This window comes from Zophobas morio, unplaced genomic scaffold (assembly GCF_036711695.1).
Source record: "Zophobas morio isolate AGI-343-1 ecotype UQ-CSIRO unplaced genomic scaffold, CSIRO_AGI_Zmor_V1 ptg000002l, whole genome shotgun sequence".
Taxonomy (NCBI): Eukaryota; Metazoa; Arthropoda; class Insecta; order Coleoptera; family Tenebrionidae; genus Zophobas; species Zophobas morio.
In genome coordinates, this window is record NW_026972107.1 from 20,500,962 (window position 1) to 20,520,232 (window position 19,271).

A 19,271-nucleotide genomic window follows, 5' to 3' on the forward strand; every position below is an offset into this window, starting at 1 on the left:
GTGCACGAGAAGATTTTATTCAGTTCACGGAACTGCAATTTGCTGTTCATTGTTTTGTAGTTAAATTTTACCACATTCCTTGTCTTCAGTCGGGACGGAAGTACATATGTATTTTCATTTTACCTGAAACAGGAAGTCTAAAATCTTACGTGTATTCAGTGTAAAAATTTAACATCATTAGAAGCAGTTTTGATCGTTTCTTAAAACAATCAAAATATATAACAGATATTGAATTCTAGTCCATGTTCATCAAGATTTAGCAGGAAGACGTCGGAACCGTTATATGAAAAACTTTTTTTTTAATTAGAAATCTAACGCAGGACAAAATAAAAAGAGGCCTGATAAACCCTTGTAAATTAAATTTTTTTTAATTGACAGTAACACAGGAAATTGATTTACGAATAATTCATGTTTCCCATAGTAGTAACATGAGGTTTACCTAGATCACACTTATTTAAGTAGTTATTTAATTTTTAGGGAGGTAATTCTAGACTTGTAATCGTCACAAAGTTTCCATCTCTGACATGATCTTCATTTTGTTTAAAGTAGTGAGTAGGGTAATTAAAACGTAAATTAGTAATAGTTATAATCTCTGTTTATGACAATTGAGCAAATTCGACTTATTCTACTCAGCTGAGTACAGTAACATTAGATTACCGCACCCGTCTAACTTATTTTATAGGTGAGACAAGTTAGATAATGGTTCTCCTTTGACACAAATGTTTTTTTTTTCCAAACAAGAGTGCTCACTTGGAAAAACCAACCTATATTGTGAGATTAATAATAATATATGTGAACAGATGTTCCATAAAATACAGAACTGCGGAAAAATGTTTTCCTTCACATTCACTGTTCGAATAAATTGTACGTAGTTTTTATGAATATAATTTCAATGACATTTGTTTGTGCCTAAATATAAAAGCTAATCTACCTACTTCTTCAATATATCCATAAATCAACGTTATTTAAGGTGTTACATATGTTTTATTTTCAAATACACGACACATCGAAATAATTAATGTTGATGACGTGGATATTACAACAATCACACGTAGAAGAAAGTGTTTCCATGTTTACAAAACTTGTTGTGGTTAATACTAATGCGTGAAATCACTTTTATAACCTAATAATAATAATTTAAATAAAAATTGATTGAAGGTTATTTCGACCCCCCACCCCCCGTCTACAATAAATCCCGTTTTATTGTGCGAACTTTGATTTATTTGTGCTAAACTCTATACATTAAAAAATGCATACACAATACTAGTAACAGTGTAAGAAATTAAATGACAGCCTATATATTTTTCTACATGTTTTATCGCTTTTTGATACCCTACAACTTTTTTTGTGTTTCTCTACGATATCCAACTTTTTTATAGTGCAATATCTAAATAATTTGGGAGGGTTTAAGGTTTTGTGAAAAATAATAATGACAGTATTACATTAACAATATTTCAAAAATTTAAATATTATTAACTCTTTTCATCACAAGTTTTCTAGTACATGTACGTTAACCATCAATCATTGATTTTATATATAATCTTATTCTGTATTTTCTGGTTTTGATAAATAAGCTTTCTAACTATTCAAGATTTGACAATGGATGTGTATAGATGTTCTGAAAGATACATCTACAACCATATTTTGAATTTTAAACATATCCCTGCACGTGAGTTTTTTATCATTAGATATTAAATAACACGTTGGTTATAGTGTTTGCTAGATAATAATAATGGAGTGTTTTACAGAAAGTATGTAACAGTCGTTTACTATTTGATTAATTTTAATTCGTATAATTAGTTGGTTGCAACAAATTACAGTTTTACTACACAAACAATCGTTCTGATTAAATTTCAATGACGTTTGATGAACCAGTCGTACTTTGGCAGCTCATTCAGTTTTAATATACTGAACAGCATTTTATTGGATTACGTAGGTACTTTCAGTTAATAAATCAGTTAATAAAAATCCGATATAAATTTATATAAGAATGCATGCATATATTTATATTTAATTAATTGATAATATAATGAATAAACCTAAAATTCAAATACTTTAAGGTATACCTACCTACTAAAATCACCAACAGATCTGCATTTTCGTATTGTAGAAGCTATCAAAAGCAAAATTTCAGAGTAATTGGTTCCCTAGCCTCTAAGTAATTATAAAATGTTGACTTTTTTTCGAAAATATACATGCATGAGGTTAAAAAGCGTGGTGAACTGATAAATCACATCACAGGTTTAGAACCGTATTATTTTGCACGTTTTAAATAGCATTTACTCAGCAACACTTTGAGATGACGTCATCAAGTTTTTAGTGGGGACAAAAATACAAAGCTCTGTTAAAGACTTTGTCCAAAAAATACATGTTAAACATTCATTCTAACTTTTGGATAAAAAAAAATAGAAAACATGATTACCCTTACAGTTTTGTTTAAAACAAATATATCAAAATTGTATTTTATTGTATTGAGGGATATGTTTATAGTTATAAACATGAAAATTAAGACTGTATAGTTGTACGTCGATTCACGTACACAAATCGGAATGGAAAATGTTCGAATCTGATGACTCGAGCTAAGTGAAATTTCCGCAGAACCTAAACTTGTTAACGTTGAACTAACAAACAAAAACCTAATTTGTTTGTTTACCAGAAGTTTATTGTGAACTTTTGCCTCTTCTGTCATACGGATTTGGGAATCGTATATACTACTCGTGGCACCTGCCGGAGCTTTTGAAATGACTCTTTGCTTACCGCAGTTACCTCAACATGATAATAACAAACTATTAATGAACATCTCATAAATGGACCAATTTTTCCTTTAAAGTCGTAAGGTTTTTAGAAATTTCGGTAGGTACTCTACGCACTTTGTTAGCTTGAAGCTTTTCCAAAATCCAGTACAACTCCCTGGGTTTGTTAGGAAGAATGGATGAAACACGCTCCAATATAGAAGTTAATATTGTAAACACGCTTAAAAAAATACTGATTTTACACGATTATTTCCGTGAAGCTTTAGCTTTGACATTATATTCTTATTTATAACAATTTCTAGTGACTATGTAAAAATTCAGAACTTTTATTACCTTCAGTTATTTTAAACGTTCTTTGCAGTGTTTTGGTTATTTTTAAAAATTTGTTTGATTTTTCCAATCTGTCAGAGTAGATAAAATCATTAATGTTTTTTTTTAAGCTAATGAGGATTGGTCGCGTGTGTTTAATATATTTTTAATTACGGTTTCACAACTGCTTTCATAGAAATAATAATCTTATTTGAAGTTCAGTAAATTAAAAAAAATCACGTGTTGCTCAACATATTTGTGAAATAATCATACAATTTATCAGTGCTCGTTTGTCAGGACAGTTAAACAGTTGTAAATTTCTAGATGTTTTAGAATCTCTAGAAGTATTTATTTATAATAAAAACAAGAACATGGTGTTTAGTACTGATGCTGATGCTATCCCCCACTCCTCTCTACTCAATCTTGCGTATAGTTGTAGAGGGGGTGAAGCCAACAACGTCTTGATGAAGTTAACCTTGTTGATGAAATATGCCGACGTTTCGTTTACAGTTGACCGATTTTGGGGTAACTCACTTGAGATCCAAAATCTGTGTTTGTGTTGTGTTTTTACGGTCGATGAATTTTAAGAATAGTTAGATGAATATTAAAAATGTAATGACAATTATTGCAGTGTTTATAAGGATGTTTCACAAAAATTATTTTCCATGCTGTTTTTGCAATTTTTAGTAAAAAAAACGCGACCACATTTCTGATTAAATTTTCTCTATTTTTGACACACTCTTATTATGATTATACTATGTTATCAACAAAGCGTTGTTTTCTCTTACATTAACTGGTCCACATTTAATAAAACATATGTTCAGATAGTGTATTCTCAACCGCTCATGCTATAAAAAACTAACTTATTAATATATACTTTTGATAAACCCAGATAACGTTACAAATCATTGAGTAAACACAAATTAGTAATAACAGAACCGCAGAAGCTGCAATTAGCACAGCTCTAACACAGACTTTCAGTTTCAGTGGTTTTTGGAGCCGCCGCGTGGATGAGGGTGCAACTTCCCCGCCTTGGCTAATTAACGGGGTGGAGACCGCGCAAAGCACACCCCTTGGTTCAAAACACCACTTCGAAGAGCTCGTAAGGGATGAAATTATGGCTGGCGAAGACCTGCGCGAAATCATACGACTAAAAGCGGAGCGCCATAAAGAATACTATAAAAGTCTTACAGGAAACGATAACGAGAGCAGCTTCAGTTCATCGAGCGTTGCAGAGATGGCGCACCAGGTAACAAACAGTGAAGAGGTAACCGAGGACGGTGGTTTAAACGATCGCCCGAAGAGACAGAGGCGGACGGGGGTGTACGAGTTCAAGAAGTACCAAGACGGTACGATTTTTAAAAGCGTGAAGCTGTTGAGGGAGAATTACATGGCGATGCTGCAGAAGACTATGGAGAGCTTCAAGAAGGAAGAAAAGCGGAAGGAGCAGGACGATTCGCTGTTGTTGCCGCCGACCAGCGGCTACAGCACCGGGGCCAGTGACGACGAGAAGGACAGGAACTGGGAGAACGAGAACAAGGTACAGCGATGCGGAAGCAGCGACTCTGCCATGGGGCACAGCGAGGACGAATTGACCTGGAGAGAGAAGAAAGAGACAGACTGCGAGCCCTATAGGCATACCGAGACGATAAAAAGCCCGTACAGCCCACGAGGGTCCATCGACCACGATAACGTCCCCAGTCGCACCCTTATCGAGTCGCAATTCGTTCCATTCCCTATGGACCGGAAGTTCAGTGATTGTGTTAGTGATAGTGACTATCGGAATGACAGTCGTAGACAGAGCTGTTTTACAGACGACGGCGAGGAGCCCAGGTACCGGTACTGGAGAACTCCTTCGGTGGTAGTGAGCGATTATTCTGACGACATCATGGGCTTGACCCTCGAGGACATAGAGTACATCCGGAGCCAAAGAAAAGAGAATTCGTCTCCAGATTCTAGTCTTCACAGCTCCTGCAGCAACCTGAACTACTGCGGGTCCACGATAAGCAGCTTGGAGTCGGAGTACGTCCTTAAGAAGCCGTACAGGAAGTCCTCTAATTGCTCCACATGCTCGACCCTCAGCGATGACGAGGGAGATAATTTGCTACCAGTCAAAAAAGAGGTGAGTATTGTCTTGTGGAAATCTCCTCTCTCACGCCTACAACAATCACAGAATGACGTCTGTTTTAAATTAAATGTTTTGCGTCAATAAACACTCCTACCTGCTCTCGGCTGAGGTTCTCAAACGCATAACGCGCGAACAATGTAATTGGAACTTCTTTTTGTGGCGCGATTTGGGTCAGCGGCGTTATTAATTTCTGGCCGCTCGTAATTGCGCTCAATTATTGCAGATGTCAGAGATTTCTGAAAAAAGATACCGAAATACTAACGGGTTTGATTGTTTGGGACCGCTGCGAATGCTTCGGCTACTTGAGTGAATGTTTTGCGGTTCTTTTACGAGCTAAGTTTCTAAGCCGGCCTATTCTATGTTACCTCGAAAGTATTGTAATAACGCAGTATTGCGCTGAAAATGCGAGTGACGTTGCGCATTTTACCTAGATTTTTATTACGATTGTGGAAGTTTTCACTGATACAAACTGACAGATAAGGTGAAGGAATAGTTGTAAATCTTGATGAGAGTTGGAATTTCGAATTAAGAAATAAATTGTAACGCTCCATTGCTTGAATATCTTGAGACTTTTAAACATTTCAAAAAAGAGGAAATGGCGAAAGAATGAATAGCAGGCATGCAGTCTGTTCAGCAGTTAACGGGGGTAATGGAAAACCGGTAATTTGAATGAATAGCTGGGATGCCGCTTTTGCATGTGTACCTAGAACATGAAAGCAAAGTATTTTATCAAATTTAAAAATATAATATTATCGGTCAAGGAAGAATATTGAGCTGAAATGTGGTATTTCTATACAGACGGTATGTACATGTAGCTAACTTATAATTAATTTAATAATTCCAGCATTTTGTGTTTATTTTTATAATTCCTTAGATACTTGAGTATATATATTACAATTACTTTTTTCAGTTTTTTTTTGAAGTTACGACATCAGTTCTTATAAATAATTTTGTACATATATAATTTCTAATTTGTAATACCCCTTTGTTAAATTACTTGTTAGACAACCATTGTTGGATGAATACAATAAATTGGGACTACTATTATTATGAAGTCTAATGTAATTTCTTCTGGTCTAATTTTACAAGCGAGGGAATTTTTATAATGTAATTATCGTATAGGAAGAGGATCGTACCTGAGGCTTTTATTGTTTTCTGAGAAATAATGTTTTCGAAAGTATTTTTAATTAGAAGTAACAATAAAGATCAACGAAAGTTTTAAATTGGGAGAAAACTGTATCTAATGTAGGTCGTTTTTATGTCAAATTTGACTTAAAAATTTCTTAAATAGGTATATATTTTCTGCGGTCACAAATGTGTCTTGAAAACTTTAAAAATCGAGCCAAACTAGCACTGAAACATCTATTTGTGCCAACTGGCATTATAAGCATCATTTTGTTAGCATTCGTCACTTACTGAATTCACTTTTGTCAACTAGGCACAGAATAAAGTATTATTTTGATTGCATGCCTTTACAAAAAAGTTTTCAATGAAAACAATACTTACAAATGAATCAGACATTTATGCTTTAATGTACTGAATAATTCTTATTCTCAATGGCTAGGTATGAATAGCGTTTTCAAAAAATTAAAAACTGAACTTCTGCCCGTATTGGTTGTGTAGGTATACATTTCTGTTATACATATATTGCATGATGTTTAAGTGTTTCTTTAATTCTTGATGTATATGTAGTACATATATAGGTCCTTACACACTTTTCTATGACTTCTACGACGCGCAATATAATTTGACTTACTCGAGTCATCATTGGAAAGGATTTAATATGTCGTTGATTAAACCACACTGATAAATGTCAAAAAATGACAAATGTACCAGTAAAATTGGTGGACATTTTTTAATAAGATTGAAAATAAAGAAAACTGGTACAAGGATAATTAATTTTATTTAATAAGTTCGACACAAAAAAATAGCCTGTAGCCCCCTCTCGTTCAAAATAACCTACTCCCATTTTATCGTCGCGAAGTTGTCGTATAAATTCTGCCAAAATTTTTTGCTAGTATCAAGCAGCGGTTAGGTTACCTTGAAGAGGATTACATTGAATAGACCAGTTAATTGCATGATTATAAATTATTATCCGTCGTTGACTAATTGTAGCCCAAACACCAGAGGATGAAGGAGGTCTCAAGATAAACGTGTGTAAATGTAGCCATTGAAATCAGACTTCGTCTTGGAAATTTTTCTTTCAACAGCCGATCATCAAATGTGTCCTAAAACCAGTGACATTATTCAACCCTAGATGTAAAATTGGATGTTAATCGATGAGGAATCTTTTAAAAATATTTCACGGCAAATACGATATTTCCCTTCACTGCGCTAAATGTCGCATGGATGTTGTTGGGTTCTGCTTCATTATCTGTTTAACAATTCCAATATTTTCTGGAGTTCTCTTATCTCTCCATCTCCCGCTTCCCTTTTTTCTTTGTCACACATCGTTGTAATGCATTTCAAAAATGGGCATATACGATGATGTTGCTGGGAAATTCTGCTTAGAATTCATCGAGTACTCCCTCGCACCGTTTACCTTCTGTTCATTTCGAATGTACGACTCAATCATTAAACGCTTTCTGCTCCAATGGAAATTTTTGAGTGAATACGCAAATAAAGTTTTGAAAAGAACTATAAAGATTATTTCTTCAACAATCAAGAAAACAAGAAAAGTAAGGTTAGAAGGGACGTTTCATACACAGTTGTTAAAGTCACAACGAAATCGACTAATCAATTGACGTAAAAGTTAAAAATCAGTTCAAATTCTGGTTAGGTTTACAAAACTGTAGGTAATTAAATTTAATTTTGTTAAAAACTTTTCTACGACGTAGTTTTTGTGACCCAGTGTTAAACACATCATTTCAGAGATGACGTACGGAGTCAATTTCAAGGATGACGATTACAAATTTTGTTGCTCGGCAAATATATGTGATTCAGTCAAGTTAAATAGAAGTTGTTCTGTTTCATTAGGGAGCGAATGTTTTTTGAATACTGTTAATAATGACAGAATTGTTTTAAAAAAAGAAAATTCAACCTTTTCGAACATTTTAAAGTCATTTATTATGTTTCTACAATAAACTTCGAATCTGATACCACGATATTGCATTCTATTAAATTTTAGAGTACCAAGTACCAACTTTGTTTTTTCTAATGCTTATATTAGACTTTTTTTTCCATTTTTGCAAGAAAAATCATTTAAAAATTTTCAGGGTGTGGAAGCGGTGGATTGCAGTCCTTTATATTAAATGCCACGAAACAGTGCATCTAACTGAAATCGGGGTAAATTCCTTCGTCCACAAAATAAACTTTAGGTATAGTAGTACATTATGCTGTATATTTCTCGCCAGATTTTTTACAAATTTTGTATAGCGGTGGAAATATTTCAGGTAAAACTGTTTCTCTTTCTATCTTGTTTGAGACAAAAAATTACCAAATTTTAAGTATATCGTAGAAATTAAAAAAAAAAAAGTTAGATCGGTTTCATAATCTCTAAATTAATTTGTCAAATTTTGTTTGACAATTATTATTATTATTATTTACATTTTGTGTAGGATGTCGTTGGTAAAATTTTCAGAATATGTCATCAAATTTTTAGTGGGGATGATCATTCAAATTATAATTAGCATTTTATTATCTACGCGATATTCTTAAAATATTTGAATTAAACATATAACAAATTAATCATTCGGCATTTAAACCCTGTTACAATACCTTTAATTTTACTGCAAACTTATAGAAATTCTGATGTTGCCAAAGAGTAGAATTATCCAAATTATAAACGAAAGCGAATTTTTTCAAATTTGTGTGTATAATTGTACCTCATCGACGAAGTACTTTTTTACTAGTCATCCTGTTATTCGTCTGACTTGGCTGCAACAAATAATGCCCACAATCGTGTGAAAATTTGTCAGTTCCATCTTTTTTGTTATACTACTTACACAAAAAATTGCTACAGTTCTCAAAAACTGAAACAGTTTGTTATTATAAATTGAAAAATTATAAATTTTTGTTATTATTTTAATAATACTTAATTAACCATGTTTTAATAATTAACAGTTAATATATTCATTGTTATTTTAATTATTGTATGCAGTTAGTTACGGGCTTAATCATCTTTTGTTAAAATTTAACCAAACCTTAACAAAAGTCATTTGGTTAATCAATCAAAGGAAAAATCATATAATTATTTTTTATTATTATTTTTATTTACCACACCTACAAAATGAATTCGTACCACAGAAATTGGGAAGATCGCTTTCAATAAGTTCATCATTTTTACTTCCCAAGCGTAGGCAAAAAAGTATTTTAATCGCATTCATTTTTTACTTTTTTTGCTACTTTCAAGTTTTCTCGGCGTTATGACCCATAGAGTACGAAAAAAGTGATCTTTCGTTTTTTTAACCCAGAATGCTTTGTTATCGGAACATGGTATAGGCGAAGTTACGGATGCACTAAGACGTTGAGAAAACGTTTTCCACTTGGTTGTCTGTTTAAAATATTGTGTGGATTGCGCTCCCTTGGGATTTGTTATTTACATCACTCTTTTTTTTACAGTTTTACTGCTATTATCTAATTTTTTTATCTATAGAGCTTCCCACAAATAAAATATCGCAAAATCAATTTGTACAATTTTTCAAAAAAGGGGGATTTGTTGGACCATGCTGTGGGGGCGAGGGAAGTTCTGTCGAAGTAACCTTCGACCATTTTTTTATACACTGACCGGCAAAAAAAACCGGCCACCCTGAAAAATTTCACAAAACCAAACTTTAAAAATTATTTTTCTACCGCGCAGGTTTTTTGATTTTCTAATAGAGCTATTAAAGCCCCCAAATGACGTCAAAGCGGTTCGTTAATAGGGGTTCTGAAATAGATGTAGAGGTGTAATTTACATCGGTAAGATTGATAGCCATGACGAGAAATGTCAGGTGAATGTCAATGGCAAATGTAAATTAAAATTTCCCGTATTTCGGGAGGCGTAAGGACTTCACTAACTTTTTCACAAGACATTTTAACTTACAAAAACTCGAATTGTTGTTGTGAAAATTCGAACTTCAAATATTTCGGAGTTCGTGTCAGACTAAGCCATCAACAACCACGACAAAATTCCCCCCAGATTTAGAAAAACTGAAATTTCACCTAAATTTTGCGAAAAAACGTGCGCGGTAGAAAAAATAGTATAAATAACTCGTTCATAAGGCCATTGTGGCACTCATCCTTTATATAACTCGCGGCTTCGCCGTTGGTTCTATAAACTTGGATTCGTGCCTTGATATTTGCCTTATGAAACTCGTGCTTTAATATACTATAATTTAACTAGTGACCCTTATTTTATTACAGAACCATTCACTATTGACACAATGCATAAATTAGCAAAAAAAAAGAAGACAAATAAACGCAGAATTAAATTTAATTTAACAAAATAACAGAAACAGAGCGACAATTTGAGAGACGACTGTAAGAGTTAATGGAATTGTTTTCGCGTGAAAACGTTTATTAATTAAATTTATAGTCAAATGATGAACAACACTATTTACAACAACAGCCTCCTTTAGTGTTTTTTTTTAAGAAAATATCGTACTTGGTCTGTTTCTGTTATTTTGTTAAATTAAATTTAAATCTGCGTTTATTTGTCTTCTTTTTTTGCTAATTTGCACATCATGTGTCAATACTGAATGCTTCTTTAATTAAATAACGATCACTAGTAAATTAATAATTTTTAAAGTAGTTTTGTGAAATTTTTCAGGGTGGCCGGTTTTTTGCCCGTCAGTGTAGTAGGTACTGACCGGATTTGTGTTAAATTTAACTTTAATTTTAATTTAATATCCTATCAGATAGGTAGAACAACATTTAATTAACGATATCTCATAGATTGACCTGGAATGTTAGTTCATTTTCGCAGGGCAGTAAAGATTCACGCAAACTATGTCGAGCCAATTGTTTACAAATATTCTGTATCAAAAACAAAACCAAAAAAATAGCATAACTTTTAATGAGTTTTTAACTTTTTTTTTCACTATAATGACATTTGCCACTATTGCGGTGGAGAATAAGAATAATAAAAAAATATGCAAAATAATCACAACATGTAAAAACTGAAATGTGTAAAATATATAAAAATTTGGGCGTTTAATTATCTTAATTCGAGCAAATTTTAAAGGATTTAGTTGTCATATTAATAATAATCTATATGCAACTTGCATAATTTCTGCTTTTAATAATCACTTATATGCTATAAGAATCGAAAATATATTGCCGACAGAAATTAATGATAATGATAATGTTAGGTTAAAAAATATCGAACACGAATTACAATATTATGTAGCTTATTAATTTTGAACTGTTGTTGAAGTGTTGAAGCAAGAACTTTATAGTTTAAAAATACGTTGTGGTATTTTTGTGGGGAGCATTTTTTGATAATCGTGGAATATAGCAATATATTTTTTCGTCTTTAGAAAGTTGAGTTTTACCAAAATAATTTTGTTAACAAATTACTAAATTAGTGTTTATCTCGATGAGAAAGCTTTGTATAAGGAAAAAGCTTAGTCTATTTAATCATCCTTGAATATACATCAATAAAGACGAGCTAATTTTGTTACGTGTGCTGTGCTTACAGCACACTCGCTATTTAACATATTTACATACAACAGTATTATTTTGTTACATCTCTGTTGGCCAAATTGTCTGATAACTGAGAAATGTAAGTACATAATTATAAAAAAAAAAAAAAAAAAATAGTAACTTGTCAATGTATCGAAAACAATTTCGTTAAAAATCATGTTAAATTAAAGAACAACACGTAACGGTTAAATCCTCTTGAATTTCAGATGTAGCAAAGCAGCCTTTAATGCCAACATCATCTTTTTCATATCGTATAACTTTAATAGCATTGTATGACCAGCGCTACCTTTTATATCAAAGTTAACGACTATCCAATTGATTTGATTTTTTTGGAAGGCAGTTCTGTGAAATGTTTACATCTTGCGACTTATTATTACCAACCATGGTGTATAAAATTTGGTTTTGTACTCAAGTCCAAGCAAATGGGAGCAAGTCTCATAAAAAGCCCACGGACTGCATTATTCAGATACATTGTAAGGAAATGCGACCACCACGCCACCTTTTCGACGTACAGGTTTTTGTCCCGCATTTATCCACTAATAAGAATTTGATGACCCATTATGAAAAGACCAATTTAATTTTTATGTTGGTGCAGAATTTACAGCTGTAATAAATATCACCGTTTCTGCAATGTGCATCGTTATCGAGTAGCCGTAAGAGGTTCAGTAAAATATGCGTTGTGTGCAATATTGATAAAAGACTCCGAATCACCAAATTAGGATTGCATCCTGATATACGAGTATCGATAAGCAGGATCATTGGAAAAACTTGCAGCATTTTATTTATGGTATTTACCTAATCCGACTTTGTCGGTTGTGGAAGTGGGCGTGCATTTATGGGGCACATTAACCATCCGATTTTTTCCCGCCCGTCAACTATAATAATGGAGTTTATTAAAAGTTACATCATCTTAATTGCCGTTAATTAAAATAACTCTCTTGTGCTTAATGGTATCCAGCCTCTCACAGCTAGACATGAAATTCGAAACTTTCATTATTGCACTATAAATCATAGCGCAATTTGGCGCCCAGGGTGACAACTTAACAAATCTCAACTGGATGCAGGTGGAAAAATCTCGCAAAGTCGTTATAAATCAATATTCTTGTCATTGTTGCCCATTTTTACACCTAAATATTTATGAGATGCTAACGGGTCTTGATTTTTCCGCGAGCGGTTCCAATTTGTTCGCAACGCGAAGAAAAAAAACTGTCGACAACTGGCCGAAAAACAATGGACCACCGACAAGGACTTATCTCGCTCGGAGAAGTTTTATATGCGCTGCGCTTATTTAAGGCCGCAATCTGACCATTTTTATATTCAAATAAAAAAATAATCGCCGAATCGCAATCTGCCTTTATTGGAATAAATGGGACCTGAGATGGGCGCTTCGGGGTCGCCCCCGATCGGATGGATAAAATAGCTTTGATTTATTTTGATCACTAATTTATTACGGGAAGTCGTGGGGGCAAATCGTGCTACTATTAGAACTGAGTTTAAATTCCGCACGCAAGTAATGAATGTAATATTATTAAATTATGCTGTTGACGTCGTTGATTACTACTATGTGATGATGGGTGTGTGGTCGACTGCTTATAAAAAAAGAAAATGCAACTTCATAACACACTATTATCCAAAACGATATCATTTGCAGAACGAATTGAATTAGTAAGGAGGAACCGAACAGCGTATAAACCAAACGCGTGCAATTTTGCGAACTCGTAAAAAAATGAACTGTTTCGTGAATTCATTCATTCTGTTACAAACGTTACAAATTGTAGTAGATTGTGTAATACTCACACTGTTTGTTACCCAGATTACAGTTTCACTGATCTGATTTTATTTGTTTGTATAGTGAATTTATTTTTTGATTTGATAAAGACGGTTCATTTACCGATTATTTTTAAATATGTCAAAAAAAAAACACAAATGTTTCAGCTATACCTCTTGAAATTTTAGATTTAACATAAATAAAATGTGTAAGGAAATTTTAATAAAAAAAAAAATGGTATAAGGTTATTTCAACTGAATTTTCCTCGCCCCTGAAGTACGTATTCAACTTTTTCGAAAATTTATAAAATTCGATTTTACGAATTTTGTTTTCTATGATAACCCCTATAAGTTACAATCAAAATATATCTGTAGTGATATGAAGTATAGTCCAATAATTTTAACTTCTTCGAAGAATTATAAAATCAAAATAACCCTTGTCATATAAAGTAGAAATATGAATGGATTGCTAAAGTAAGTACAGCTAAACCAGTCACAGGATAGAATACTCTCAGAGATCGAACTCCGGACCTTCTAGGTGGAAAGCTAACCATCATATTGACCAATAAAAATTATAACAATAACTAATAAAATCAAGGCAAATTCATAAATCACAAGTAGAGGAGTGTCTTATTTTATTAAATTTATATAGCACGTTTTAAGCAAAATTTTGAGACGACGTCATCAGATTGTTGGTGGGGATGATTACACAAATTGTTAGCGTCTTACCATTGACACGATATTCCTAGTATACCTACGTATAAAGTTTGACAACAATCAAAACGCGAGATCTACTTATTCGTACTCTGGGGGTTATGAAACGTCGAGAAAACATGAAAGTGGTCATTCGTCGGATGGACTCTTTTAGAATAGCTTATGCTCGGGAAGTAAAAAACTTTTTAAAAAATGCGTGCGGTAATCTAACTTATTTCGCTCATTTGATGAATGCGGTAATTTCACGTTACTTAACTTAGATGAGTAGTAGATAATAAATAGTATTTAGGTAGTTTATAACTGGGATGCAAATATTATCACCTAAGAGTACGATGTTTGCTTACAATGAGACTCTAACCGAGTTCCGTAATCACACGAGTAAGATAATAATGTGTTAATAGGTGTACTATAGCAATTTTATCTATTGCTTTCAAATAGTATGGGCTATAATCATCTTATTTCCGACAGAGTGGTGTAATAATGATCATTATTAGTCCCTCTGAGATTAATACTTGATTTTGTATAGCAGAAGTCACATATATAATCTATATTATTTATTGGTCGTATATAAAACTAATTTAAACAGATAAAAAAGATTTTTCTTTGATAAGTTAAACGAGTGCGCTAATTGGATAGTAATTACCAAATGATTGCATCACAACAGCTGAAATATTCATTTGGATACAAGCTGGATAACTGTATAACTAGCTTGTTTACAAGAACCATTTTTGGATAATTTCACTCAATTCTACAATCCCGAAATCAGATCAAGTGTTAGAAAATTCACATTTTTTCATTCCAATCCCAGTTCATTTTGTGTATTTTCTAAGAACATTAAAATCACAATCTACAAAAAATTTAAACAAATGCACTCAAGGAGAAAAACGAATTATGATTTAGGGGATAAAAATAACGACCACTCTGTGTGTATCACTCATCATCTTAAGATTATATTTATGTTAAATCAATCTTGACTGATTCGCTGAAAATGAAAACAATGAAGATCAATGGAAATCTATTGCGGAAATGGAGATTTCATCACCAATCTTTCAACAAAATTGAACTAACCATTTTTCCGCACGGTTTCAAACAGTTTGAACAGTATCCTACTTTTAAACACTAATAGTTTTTATGTTGATTGTACGATACGTGATTAGATCAAAATTAAAATGTCATAGATTGACATTTGATTCTTCCACACCAAAGCATCTGGTACATGCAGACGGCTGTTTGATGATTTTAATGTGTTCATGGCTATGGATAATTTCTAACAAACTTGTGTATGGAGCAGCTTAACTTTAAATTTCTTATTTATGCAAAATCTCTGATTTTCTTACTTTCCGAGCGTAACTTAAGGGGTATGGAGGTTTCATGACCTCTAGCGTGGGAAAACATAGATCTGCTTTTTCCGTCTGATTGTCTGTCGACTGCCTGTGTCGATTTTTATTAGACAAATAGTCTACGAAACTAGTGAAGCAATTGCTGTCAAATTTTATGAATATTGTGTAGCTGATAAACGCCAATTAAACTTTACATTCACATTAAAAAAAAATCACAACTGTATATCAATATTTTACAATTTAACTTTGAACCTGCAAAATCGAATGATCTGGAATCTTCGGTTATCTGATACCTAAATCTTTAATCAAAGTTTATTAAAATACACAAAACCGGTCTCAAATGGCTACGTAAAAACGATATTGGTTGTTGGTTTCAAGACCCCCCCAAATATACACCAAAATTAATATTATAAAATCAACATTGTTTGATAGGACTTATCATTCCAAATTTACCGTTTATCCCCTTCCATAAAAATAATGACGTCAACTCAAAATTTTGCTGAACAACTTCTCTCAAAATATGCAAAATATTAGGAGTACATATATGGTTTATGGATACATTCATATTTTAAGTATGGATTATACAGGATTATTAAAAATATCATGAAGGACTCAATTTATTTTATTGATCAAATCAAGAATGGCTCACCACACTGTCAATTTTTCTAATGTTAAAAAATCATGTCGTGTTCTTAATTTTTTATACTTCATGCACAAAAGGTTTCGATACTTTTGTAAATTCCATTGTAAAATAAGTCAGTTATGGTAAACGACGATTTTTCTATGCGAATAAATCTTTACGAACAAACATTTATGAATACAACCCTGAAATTTACGCACGTTCAATGCGGTACGCGTTGACTGTGAAGGATTGACGATGTTCCCTAGCGGGAAGGTTATTCAATCATTGTTGAACTAAATGACACTAATAGGGTCATAAAATTTTATTAGTACACAAAAATAGTGTCTTTAGTACCTATACATCGTACTGCTTTTAAAATGTAATTTTTAAAATTTTAGGTTTGGGTTGCAACCTTGATTTTACAGAAGTCCTCGACTGGAACCATAAATATCGCTTTTGACTTTTTTGTTACATTTTTTGATAACTGAATGTGGTATTTACTAATTTTTTGAAAACTTAAAAATGCAATAGTATTACTTTACGAAAAAATTTTTGATGTTTTCAAAAATAAATTTTATATCCAATGTTGGGAATTGTAGTGGGGACGCCGTTAACTTTGTGTTTACTTTTATGTCAACGACAGCGTAATTAAAATCTCAGACACATTCAAACTCAATCAAAACCCAAAGTGTTAGAAAGGAGTGAAATTAATTTGCATAGTGGCAGTAGTGTCGAATAAAAAAATGTTATTTTTATATGCTTGAATAAACTAAATGAGGAAGATACTTATGTTAGTAACTTAACAGTGTGCAAATTGAATACTTCAAAAGTCGATTAGTACTTACAATTTGTACTGACAGACGTGAATTCATTTAACAATGACAATTGTGACGTTGATATGGAGTTTATATAAACTACGTTTGAGTTCTCTGTGATGTCCAATTTGGTTGATTATACGGTATTATTCATTAATTATGTCGCAATTTTCTTATATATGTACTGTGAAACAACATTGTGGAAACAAGCCTATAATTTGGAAGCCATAAATACCGTTTTATCTCAGAGCGCTTATTTTAATGTTACTGTGACTAATTTTACCCATATTATGCAAAAATCCATACGTTTCATACCTTCATCAGAAACGTCGTAAAATTTTAATTTGCATTTATTTTCTCTGATTATGTGTTTCATATTTTTTGGGTTCATATTAGATTTAACACGTCGTAAAATAAATAACATCATTAAATCAAAAAAACAAAGACGTTGTGCATACGTAAGAACTTTAAAACGTTGTGTGGTTATTATATTTGATGTCATTTCTTTCTAATTGCGTTTTAACTGACGTTACATTTCCCTAGATAAATACCACAAAAACGTGTAAAGTGTAGGAAAATGATGTAATGGAAAATAACGTGTCATTTCTTGTGTATGTAGAAACGTGGTTTATTACGTTAACAATTACCATATATTGCAATTAGAGGTACAAAGAAATGACAGTATTTAAAACAGTAATCAGTCACTAAAAATATTTTCGAGTTAGTTATATATTCAGGAAACTTGCGCAGCATATACAGGGTGTTATTGAAAGGTACGTACAACAAAATGGACAGTGCTTAGCGAAGTCTAAGAAGTCGGAAAAACTTATTTTGTGTTATCAAAATTATAAGGGGAAAATTAACCCTTATCCAACCTCTTTAGACGCTACTGAAGGATAAATAGGTAAAATTAATTTATTTTAGTAAATCCTAGCAACTGTAACAATAAAACTTTTGTCAAGACTAAATGTTGCTATAGAAACGAAAGATGATGTTTTTATCAGAGGCGTACAACGAATTTGGACATAAATTTTAATAATTTTTATCTCTAAAAGGAGAAGACTTTTACCTGAACTTTGTTTAACTTTTAGCACCGATACTTCGAGACCAATTGCCGATTTTATTTTGTACGTACCTTTCAATAACAGGCTGTATATACCTACATCTGGCTTCTACTTTTCTCCTGTCTTGATTTTTGATTTATTTCATATGCTATATATTTGAAACAAATAACAGTAAAGACTGGAAAGTTGCACAAACAATACTTTATAGTCAGATCAGTTTTTCAAAAGTGAATAACTTAGGTACGTTTTATCGAAAAGAGCCAATTTGAACTACAAATTTCTCGAATAAAATGAGTTTAAGCGCTTAACAGATTTACTTCTGCGATGACACAGTAACTGTAATTTTAATTTTAACGTTATGTAAACCAATTTCTCTAAACTACAGAAACGAAAAATAAATTATGATGATAAACACGTTTTATATTTATGTAAACAGCGAAATAAATTTGTAACTAATGCAAGATGAATGGTTACAATGTGTCTACAGTTTGAACAGAATCGTTATTTTTTATTATCTTGCAAAACTAGTCAATTATATCTTTTTTAATACGTTTCCGGTTTGTGGCTGACTTCAGAGTCGCTTGAATGTAGAGAATAGAGATGTTGATGACTTTTTCTGAATGTGTAGGTTCCTCCATATTCATTCAACGACACTCCACATACTTTTACTGAATGCTACTTCGTAAAAAGCTGTTTAAGATGCGAAAGTAGAAATAGCTGTTTGCGCCCAAAATAAAACATGTAAAAGAACAACTAAAGCATTTTCCTATTTGAGGTCAAATTCTCATGGCGCTGGCATTCAAAAATTAGCACCGGAGTTTAAAAAAAAAGGAACAATAAACATACCTACATATATTTCTTATTCTCGTTATATAATTAAAAAGTAATATTTGTTGTGTACTTATTGCAGGTATTGTACAGCTTTCAGAACCCTCTTGAAAATAGAACTGTCAAGTTAAAGTTTTTCATACAAGCAGACTAAAACTAATAACGTGAAAGATGAAATTTTTATAAGCAGAGGTGTATAATTTAAAAAACTGTTTTAAAACGTAGTAATAAATTTAGCTTAGTTATCAAACTATTATAAGCACTTTCAATAGTAACATTTAATGCACTGTTAAATTTTGTTCATATC

At 32.4% G+C, this 19,271-nt stretch overlaps 1 protein-coding gene and 1 long non-coding RNA gene across 6 annotated transcripts in view; one reads left to right on the forward strand and one right to left on the reverse strand.

Moving 5' to 3' along the window:
- Ip3k2 (Inositol 1,4,5-triphosphate kinase 2) overlaps positions 1–19,271 on the forward strand; it is a 94,748-nt gene that overhangs the window by 13,034 nt on the left and 62,443 nt on the right. For all 5 annotated transcript variants that reach the window (XM_064057474.1, XM_064057481.1, XM_064057498.1 and 2 more), the window contains one exon: positions 4,044–5,184. In XM_064057474.1, the coding sequence (XP_063913544.1) occupies positions 4,044–5,184 (1,141 nt within the window). The remainder of the gene's footprint in view (positions 1–4,043; positions 5,185–19,271) is intronic.
- The window catches only part of LOC135130197 (uncharacterized), a 67,950-nt gene continuing 53,810 nt past the window's right edge, over positions 5,132–19,271 (reverse strand). Inside the window, exons 3-4 of the long non-coding RNA XR_010280704.1 lie at positions 5,285–5,426; positions 5,132–5,220 (exon numbers count right to left, since the gene is read on the reverse strand). This is a non-coding gene — a long non-coding RNA (uncharacterized LOC135130197). The remainder of the gene's footprint in view (positions 5,221–5,284; positions 5,427–19,271) is intronic.